Here is a 10,362-nt window from a genome sequence, read left to right on the forward strand (position 1 = left end):
CCTACTATCTTTTGGAGTGAGGAGGTTCCTAGCTACTATTGTAGCTGTTGTGGCGTCCTGGATCACGGAGTCTTCACGTGTAAGGGGACCGTTAGAAGATAGGAAAGAAGGGCGCCATACATTACCTTGACGCGGCGCGCCCGTATCACTGCTGAGACTTAATTCTAAGCTAAGGTTTGATGGGTTTGCCATTTTTTCAAAGTGTTCAAAGAGAAGGGGTGGATGAAATTAATTCTCAAAGGGCCGGAGTCGATTTTCAAGAATGAGAATTCTTCAGAGTGTGTTTGTTGTGGTGATAGATAACTCTATAAAATGCCAAGGCGATGCGTCCACCTATTCAGAGAGCCGGATTTTCCTCCGCAAATCACGTGAAGCTTTGTCAAAAGAGCCGCACCCGTGACTACTTTTGCCATGCAGAAATCGAAGAGCCGTTCGTTCAGAAATCGAAGAGCCGTTCGTTCAGAAATCGAAGAGCCGTTCGTTCAGAAATCGAAGAAACGTTTGTCGACAAGGGTAAAAGAACAGTACCACCACTTTCTATTCAGAAAATCCCTATATTTGTCGACCTTCGTCTCTTATGGCAAGGCAGACTTGAAGAAAATGCCCACCAACTCTCCCTCACCTCTGAGGGCGCACTCCCAGCAAAGCCTTTTGAAATACTCAAATTTTTCTTCTTCCCCAAAGATGATACCAGATACCTGGAGTACATATGACCCAGGAGGAAATACATGCGCTGATTCATTCACCGCTTCTTCAAAAGCAAAGGTATCTCATATCATCAAGGTCAAAAGCAAATGTATCTCATATCATGCTCTTTCCCTGTCCTTTTCTTTGTCCTTGTTCTTACTCGCATGGCAAAGTGAAAGAAGCAATCAGCCGGCACTTGGAGCCAGTCTTCCGATCTGGAGCCAACTGCCTGGAATCTATTCCTGATTGCTTACCTAGCGTTGCTCTCGAGTAGTCATCTTCAACGGTTGATACACTTCCAGAGAAGGGACCACTTCTGCAAGGGGGAGCAAGTAAGGCAAGGGGAAAAAGATACATTGAAGCATGTAGAGACCCAAATGCTGAGCTATCCTCTAACCCTTTTCAATACGAATTGGAAAGATTGAACAAAGAAACAGATAAGAAGAGGAAGCTCAGACCTTCGGGGGAGACCCAAAGGAATCCTGCTGCCCAGCTCAAGAGTAGCACAAAGGAAAATCAACGATGGGAGAACCCGTTCAAGAGTAAGCCTCAATGCAATCACCAAAGAGAAGATGGAATTTACAACGGTTGATACACTTCCAGAGAAGGGGCCGGAGACGATTTTCACAAATGAGCAATCTTTTTTTTTTTTTTTTTGTACGCACTTGTAATTTCTCGGAGATCAATGGACATGCTTTATTTTATTCAGTGTATTGCTCACTGAAATTTAATCAGCCTGTAGATTAAGTGATTCGGACTCTTGAAATTTAATCATACAACAAAAACTTATTATAACTTATTATAACTCTTCCATGGCTTCAAATTGGCCCATTTCGACGGCTATAAACAAAAAAATCACGATCTAACGGTTATTTTAACTCTGATTTTGATGATTTTTTACAGCTACACTCTTTAACCCTATATGAATACAATGAACTAATTGGATCATCAATTTAAAACATTTACACAAGTGGATACCACAAAAGGAAAAGGCAATGCAAGAACCTCAAAAGAAAAGCAAAAGGAAAAAAAAAAAAAGGATTTTGCGCGACGTGGGTACAATTACGTTGCGCAAAACATATTTGCGCGACGTCGTTGTACCTACGTCGCGCCAAGTCCTTTTTTTTTTTGCTTATGAGTACAAAATAAATAAATTGAAATCTACTTAGTAAATACATATACCATTGAATTTGATGGGAAACGCATTGTACGAAACTAGTTTCAACAATCTGACCGTCAAACTTATTTGTATATGCTTCGAGATCGCATACGCCAAAATCGCAAAAAACAAACATTCAGAAATCAAGTAATGGGACACACTATTTCGACGGCCATAAACGAAAAAATCACGATCAAATGATTATTTTAACTCTGATTTTGATGATTTTTTACAGTTACACTCTTTAACCCTATATGAATACAATGAACTAATTGGATCGTCAATTTCAAATATTTACACAAGTGGATACCATAAAGGAAAATGCAATGAAAGAACCCCAAAAGAAAAGCAAAAGGGATTAAAAAAAAAAAAAAAAAAAAAAAAGGACTTTGCGCGACGTAGGTACAACTCTGTCGCGCAAAGCTGTTTTGCGCGACGCCTTCCCAACTACGTCGCGCAAAGCTATTTTGCGCGACGTGTTTCTGCCTTAGTTGCGCAAATTTGGAAAAAAAAGCGGTAACGATCCTTCGTTTGGCGCCAAAATCTTTCGCGACGCATATAGGGGTCACGCAAACGTCTTTTGCGCAATGCAACTTTGCGCGATGATGTATTCGTCGCGCAAAGCTGTTTTGCGCGACGTCGTCTTCGTCGCGCAAAGTACGTTGCGCAAAATAGCTTTGCGCGACGCGTTTAGGATAGGGTCGCGCAAACACACTTTGGGCGACGAAATTTGATGCGTCGTGCAAATTTCCGTCGCGCAAATTGATTTTTGTACTAGTGTATTTAGTTGAGATGTCAAGCACCAACCACCTCAGTACCTCTTTGCTTCTATGTTAAATTATTAATTAGTTATCATTTTCAGAAAAGACTTACACTCTGAGATCTCACCATGACGCCTATCAATGATATAATGCTATGTAGAAAAGATATATATAAAACATACGGCACAATATCATAAACATGACGGTTGGCACTCCGAAGGTGTAGGAAAGTCTCTCTCATCACTTTCTTCTCCTAAACTAATGATAAACCGCTAAGACCATCTCCAAAGAAGATGTGAAATTTTAAACATAAAATTTAAATTTGACAGCTTATGTGCCACTTTGACATTTTTTAAAGTTTTGCTCTCCACCCGATATATTAAATTTTAAACATAAATAAAAATTTATATTTATTTTCTTTGCATTGGTAATGAAAGGAAATGAATTAAAAGGTATAAAAAAAATATGTAAACAATGCATGAAAATAAATTAAAAGTCAATGCTTTAAACCAATAAAAAAAATTAATAAAAAGTGTTTAATAGTTAATTAAAAAAAAATTGAAGCTGATGTCAAATTTGAAGGTGATGTCAAATTTGGCTTCTCGGTTGGAAAACATTGATGCTGCTTTTTTTACCGTTATTGTTGATTTTGACATTTTAACATTTTGACATTTCCTATAAAGATACTCTAATATTGTATACCTTTTCCGCTTCACATATATGCCATATGGAGCAGATTAAGTTCATCTCCAAGGATCAAATGGTTAAGATTCGTCAACATTATTCTAATCAAGTTGACCAAACAAATAGTCTTATTATCTTTCAGCCGTAGGATCCAGTGCCAAAAGCTCAAGGTTACGTGATCGGTTTAGAGGTACACTTCGTGAAAGCTACAAAACAAGTGGTGCCCGCCACTGGCCAGCTACTATGGAGGAGCGTCTCCGCCCCCATTGGACCAGCCCTCATGATCTTACTACGTCAAATAATGCCCTCAAGAATTCAAAGTAATGCGCGTATGCGCTTTACTGTAGTGGTGAAAAGTAATGATATTTATGTACTTTGGTACGAGTTCGATCCTTATTGATTTACCTTCCTTAATAACTAACAATTTAATCTACTAACATTACTGTTTGTCAAAAGAAAAATTCAAAATAATGCTCTCATGATCTTAATCCTTAAGTAACAGTCAAATAATGCTCTAAAGATTTCAAAATTATGCTTTCCAAGAATCCAAAATAATGCCTTTTACTTTTGATAAATACTACTAAACTTTCCTGTCACCTAAAGCCAGTCCTCTTTACCTTAATCCGAAAAAAGAAGATTGTGACCCCCTTTACACATAAATTGGGATCTAAACAAACAAAAGAGTTAAAAAGGTCATTTTCTTCGTAACTTCGGCGATTGTTCGTTCAGGTCTGAACACATCTGAGATGGAGTTGATGAACGGTGAAGAGTTGTTGAAAAAAGGCAATTGATGGTTCTGTTACCCATATTCGCCAACAAGTTAATAGAGTGATTGATTGTCTGATGCGATCTGAATCTCTTTCATCAAATCTACCCAATCAATGTTGAAAGTTGAAATTTGAGTGACAAGTTGTCCTACATCGGTGAGGGACAAAGTTTGCTATGGGCTTATATGGTTTTGGGCTACTTCCCATATAGTCAATCGGTTTTATGGTAGAACCTCGATTTCATCATGGTATCAGAGCAGCTTGTCCCTCATGTGAAAGCCCAAAGGCCACATGTGCTCACACGTCACCCAGTTGTTGTCCACGTGTAAGCTTGAAAATCGGCCACACGTGCCGGGGCGTGTTGAAAGTTGAAATTTGAAAGACAAGTTGTCCCACATCGGTGAGGGACAAAGTTTGCTATGGGCTTATATAGTTTCCCTTGAAATTTGATTTAACGGCTAAAAACAGGGGGCCCCTTTAAAAGTTGTAATAACTTTAGCCGTTAGATCAAATTTTAAGGGCCCAAATTCATTGATTGTGTGGATTTGGTAGAAGGGATCCGGAGAGGATCCCTTTCCGCTATTTTATAATGTACAAATGTTATACTTAAACGGGAAAACTTACCTTTTAAATGATTAACTAATTTGATGACACATCCCGATCGAGATAAGGGCATGCTGGCCGTCACGTGGAAGTGACGTAACCATGTGCACAGTGCGGAAGCTAATAAAATAATAATAAAAATAATATATATAAATAGTACGAATGAATAAAAACCAAACAGCTTTACACAAGGTAAAAGCAATTATGTGCAAGCGAAAGTGTGAACACAAGGTTCAGAGCGCGAAGACCTAATGCAGTCCGGGAGAAAACGACACTACAAAAGCACACCCGAAGGTGGTCCTACATTGGTGATCGTCTGTCAGATATGCCGGGGAAATCCTCGGGGAAGCCACCAAACGTGCTAGCCAACTAAAACCTAGAGGGACGCAAAACAAAATTGTGAGTGGGCAAAAACAAAGCTTTTAAAAAAAAACCATTTCATAAACAAGTTCTAACCCTTCGCCGTAAAACCTGTATATTTCCCAGAAAAATAGAATATACATATGTATATAAATCATGCTCCGAAATATGCCAAGTCAAATGCCTCTAAATAGAATGCAAGTGCTCAGGAATATCAAGTCAATGCCATATAATCTGTCAGCCGGAGTCACCTAACGTGACCTGTATGACTGAATCTAGAGCTCAAATCTCCATCTAACTAACTATACCTGCATACGAGTCGGAACCACCTAAAGTGGTCTGTACGACAAGTATGGGTGTAATATAAGTACGCTCAAGTGCTACGATCACGTAAAGGCTGGGTGAATAATCGCGGGTCACCTACGAGTCGGAACCACCTAAAGTGGTCTGTACGACAGGACTGTGCACCTAACTTGGATCCAAGATGAGCGTGTGGTGCGGGAGGTGAACATCACGTGAAGGACTGTGCCCAACTCTGGGCGAGAGCACTAACACCGGGGGTGCAGGTTATGAGCTCTCTATGCATCTCAAATCACTACTGAACGTAAACATAAATCATAACTCACCTGACACTTACCTATGCGTCCGCAGCACCAAACATATATAAACATATGCGATTCATAATGCGTAAATAAATGGCAAACAATAAGCATGACATATAAACGAATAAACATTTCATTTCACTTTCTGGGAAAAGTATAAGTATATAGGTATATACGGAAAACCAAAAGCCCACTCACTGGTATGTGGAAGGATCGTAACCCCTTGCCTCGAGTGACCACGCTCGTCCTCGGGATAGGTCACACCTATATGCGAAACAACTATAAAAACGTTAATTTTAAAACACATAACCAACCTTAGGAAATAACTTCTCATACAATGCTCAAATGGGGTGTATGAATACACCAACGTGATATACTCAACCTCAGGAACATCCCCATATTTTTAGAAAAAAAATTTCACCGTCGCACGTGCCCCCCACGCGCAGGCACGCTGTCGGCGTCAGTTAACGTCGTCAGGAATATTCCGTTAACGCCGTTAGGAATATTCCGTCCAAACTGACGGAATATTCCGTCGTCTTCTTCGGCGCCGGAAAACTGGGAAATTTTCAAATCGTGATATCTTCTTCGTTTTTTCAACCAAATTTCACAAAATTGGTACCAAAATGAAGCTTACAACGAGAGGAACAAATCCATACCACTTTCAAGTGCTAAAATCCACGGAATCTCGCCGGAAAAATACCACCAACTCCGGCCAACCTCGAAACTCACGATCCCGACGTCCAAAACCTTCAAACGAACCACCCCGAGCCTCCTAAGGACCTCACCAAGCTTCCTACAAGCTTGAAATTCCCAAAAACATAAGAATTTACGTGTGCATGAACAATGACAAAAATCGGGTATCCCGAGTTCGACGTGAAAACGAAGGTATCCTTACCTGAAATGGGTATGGTTGAACTTCTACGGACCTCACGAGCATGAATATGTACTTTGTTTCTTCGATCTGTGAAGATTTGGGTGGTTTCTATGTAGGTCCGTACAAATGGAGGGGAAAATGGGGAAGGGAAATGGCACGGGACAGGTGCAGGGACAGGGAAAGGGTGAAGGAAATGTGTGGGGGAAGTGTGTGGTGCAAAACCAGCCACACCAAGCTCAAAACAACCATACAACGTAAAAAAAAAAATCACGCTAGGGGCAAAATCGTCTTTTCACGTGTACGTTTTAAAAATTTCCGGAACGGGCTGTCACATTTGAGATTAAAAACTTAAACATTAAATTAAATGGTAATTCTGGGTATAAGGGACATGATGACTTGACGTCATCCTCACCTTTATGCAGCTTATCACCGGCAGTTTGCTTAGGGTTCCAAATTCAACAGTGGCAACTAAACACGAGGTCGAAGTGAAAGCCCTTGAGATTATTGAACGCAAATCTATGCATGAACCTATGCAAGGGGTTAAAAACTTAAAGTTGGTAGATAGCCTGGTTGTTGGAGGCCATGGTCAATGAGAACTTATAATCGGTTAGATTTCCTCAGTGTAACCTGTATATAAGAAAGATAGAACATCATGCACAACGACGAAACAAACTGACCATAAACTAAGGAGGGTGTAGTCAATTTGGATTTCACAGGATTTTAAAAGATTTTGTTAAGTGATAGATTTCAAAGGATTGTAGAATCCTTACAACTTTCAAATGGATTTTCAAGCATTCTTATGGATTTTGATTAAAGATTTGAACGGATTTTGAGAGATTTCTTGTCATTTAAAGAATTGTTTTTTAAATAGAAAATAAAGATTAAAAATAAATAAAAAACTTGAAATTTTTTTTTTAAGAACTTTACCCAGTTCTCCCTGACAAATTCCACCCATTAATTTAAAATACCTTGCCATCCAATGTAAAATGCCTAGTTCTCCAAATCCTCCATGTTTTCCGGATGTCAAGTTCTCCTAACCCTTAATTTAAAATGCTCAATCCTCCATGTATTTGAATGAACTCTCTTAAATTCTTTTAAAATCCTAATTGACTACACCTGGATTCTAAAATCTTTTAAAATCCTTTAAAATCTATCTAAATTCTTATTTAACTACAACCCCCCTAAGCTCTTGAAAAGAAAATTAGAGAGAAAAGAAGTGGTTGAGTTTCGTGTGAAATGGAAACTCAACTTGCCAAATTGCCACCATGTAATGCCCACGCTGGCACGCTTAATTCGGAAGTGGCGGTGCCTCCATGTACACATGTTTAAACTTACAACCTATAAATATTTACAGCTTATCACTTTATCTCTAAATCATGATTACTACGCTTAATTAAGAAGTGGTCCACACATGTTTAAACTTAAACCCATATATATTTACAGCTAATCACTTTATCTCTAGATCATGATTACTTAATTTGAAACATGGGCCATTATGTGGAAGTGTATCATTTATGTTCCAGTCACAACTAAAATTTTTTAAACAAATGGTGAGATATGTGTGCTAAAAAATTAATAACTTAAAAAAATAAGATTTCCCACCATAGTATACCACTTGTGCTCCCGTCACAACTAAAAATTTTTCCTACAACAAGGCAACAAGAGTGGGTCATCCTTGCGCACCGAGTCAACAATCCACCGTCGATCGCTCCTTGTCTAAATCCGACGGCTCAAGTCCCATCACAAAATACGCGTCCTTCCTTCTCCTTCTCTATATATTCCCCATGCATTAATTCAGTCACAATCCATCGATCGCTCCTTGTCTAAATCCGACGGCTCAAGTCCCATCACAAAATACGCGTTCCTTCTGCTTCACTATATATTCCCCATGCATTAATTCATCACAACCCATCGATCACTCCTCGTCTAAATCCGACGGCTCAAGTTCCATCACAAAATACGCGCCCCTCCCTCTCCTTCTCTATATATTCCCCATGCATTAATTCAGTTTCTCTCAAACGACCACCTCTCAGTGCTCACATCTCCAGTTCTCACTCACTCTCACTCGTTCTCAAACAGTCACCAACTAATCAAAATTAAACTTGATTAAGATCTTACTTAATCAAAAATGTCTTGGTTAGCTTCTCTGAAGATTGTCCTGATTTCGAGCGGCTTTGTGGCGTGGGCTCTGGCCATGAAGATCTCCGTTCCGATGGCGGCGGAGTTCGTAGCCTCCAACTTTTCGGTCATGTGCTCCTCATTCCGATTCTTGCTCCGCCCTCCGTACCTCTACTTCCTCGTCAACGGCATCATCATCACCATCGCTGCTTCCTCCAGATTCGACGGCTACGGCAGGTCGCCTCAGCCGAAGATTCAACCGGAGTCGGAGGTGAGCGTTTCGGAGCCAGCGCCGGTTTACGCGCCGATGTATCGAGAGCCGAAGGTTCATAAGCTGACGTCTGCGGTTGTGATCAAACCGGGGTCGGAGGCGGTTTACGAACCGAGGTATCGAGAGCCTGAGGTTGTTCATGAGTCGACGTCTGCGTTTGTGAGCAATGGCTACGTAGAAGAAGCAAAGCCTGAGGTGGCTCAGAATAAAGATGATCGCGAATACGAAGATAAGCTTGTGATCTCGCCGCCGAAGAGTATGGCGGAGTCCGATGAGATTGCTTTGCCCGTGAAGAGACCTCTAGTTTCGGCGAGATACAGTCACCGGAAACCGGCTAGATCCAGTCCTGAAGGTATTTTCATTTTCAATTTCATAACCCTAGTTTTATGTTTAAATAGTTTAAGATTGTTTTAATAAGAAGCACTTTTGCTAGCATAACAAAACTTTTATTGAAAATTCAAGTACTTGTCATTTAAAAGTGCTTTTCGAAGAAACTGATAAGTCCTTTTAGAATTTTAAAATATTTGTAATACTTTTTAACGCTTTTAGTTATTTAGAAACGAAAATGTTTGTGACTATCTGAAAAACATTTTCGAACATTTGTTATCAGGTAAACAAGTAACGGCATAAAAGTTTGAATAATGTCTAATAAGTCCTTTTATATATGATACGTTGAAAAGTAAAAGGTGCTCTAGCACAAAGGGGTAAAGTAGACATTTAACTTCTTACCGCCAAATTTCACAGGTGGGAGGCCTTTGAGAGTGGCGAAGCCAAAACAGTACGACACGCTGGAGAGCACGTGGAAGGCGATAACGGAAGGTCGGTCAAATACGTTGAGCAGGCGCATGGAGAAGTCCGAGACGTTCCATAACCGCGGCTGTCAGTTAAACGTTGACTTGACTTCGGCGGTGGACACGCCAGTGATGGCGAAGGAAGAGACGTTTAAGGACCGAAGCAACCAGAAACTGAGAGGTGCAGCCGCCGTAGATGGAAGTGGAGGGAGGCTGAGGAAAGAGCCGTCGCTGAGTCAGGACGAGTTGAACCGCCGAGCGGAAGAGTTCATAAACAAGTTCAATGAGGAAATGAGGCTGCAGAGACAAAAGTCTTTGAATCAGTACATGAAGATGGTCAACCCTGGAAGCCATTGATACACATATTTGCTCAAACTTTTTTCTTTTCCCCCTATAATTTAATAGGTTTTTTTTCAAAAAAAAAAAAAAAAAGTATTTGGTTGGAATTAATTTTAACCAGAAAAAAAAAAAAAAAAAAAAAAAGATGAACAAAATTACAATTAGGGTTTAATTAGGATTGCTTTTGTTTTTTGTCTTGGGAAAGGGAAAGGGTAAGACGTGTGGGTCTGTAAAGCAAGAAACCGTTTTATATTGTTCTTTCCTTTTCGTTCTTTTTGACTGTAAAGGAAAGTTAGAAATTTTAAAAGAGTGTACTTCATTGTAAGCTTTTTGTTATATCATGATT

General features: G+C 39.9%; 1 protein-coding gene across 1 annotated transcript; it reads left to right on the top strand.

The window, feature by feature from the left end:
- Window positions 1–8,533: 8,533 nt before the first annotated feature.
- LOC137727364 (uncharacterized) lies at window positions 8,534–10,083 on the top strand. The gene is made up of 2 exons (XM_068466237.1): window positions 8,534–9,238; window positions 9,631–10,083. The coding sequence occupies exons 1-2, from the start codon at window positions 8,626–8,628 to the stop codon at window positions 10,032–10,034; spliced, it is 1,017 nt and encodes a 338-aa protein (XP_068322338.1). The 5' UTR covers window positions 8,534–8,625; the 3' UTR covers window positions 10,035–10,083.
- Window positions 10,084–10,362: the final 279 nt, after the last annotated feature.

This window comes from Pyrus communis, chromosome 3 (assembly GCF_963583255.1).
Source record: "Pyrus communis chromosome 3, drPyrComm1.1, whole genome shotgun sequence".
NCBI lineage: Eukaryota > Viridiplantae > Streptophyta > Magnoliopsida > Rosales > Rosaceae > Pyrus > Pyrus communis.

Coding starts and splice junctions, on each gene's coding strand:
- LOC137727364 (XM_068466237.1), top strand. CDS start 8,626: ATGTCTTGGTTAGCTTCTCTGAAGATTGTCCTGATTTCGAGCGGCTTT. Junction 9,239..9,630: donor GGCTAGATCCAGTCCTGAAG/GTATTTTCATTT, acceptor CAAATTTCACAG/GTGGGAGGCCTTTGAGAGTG.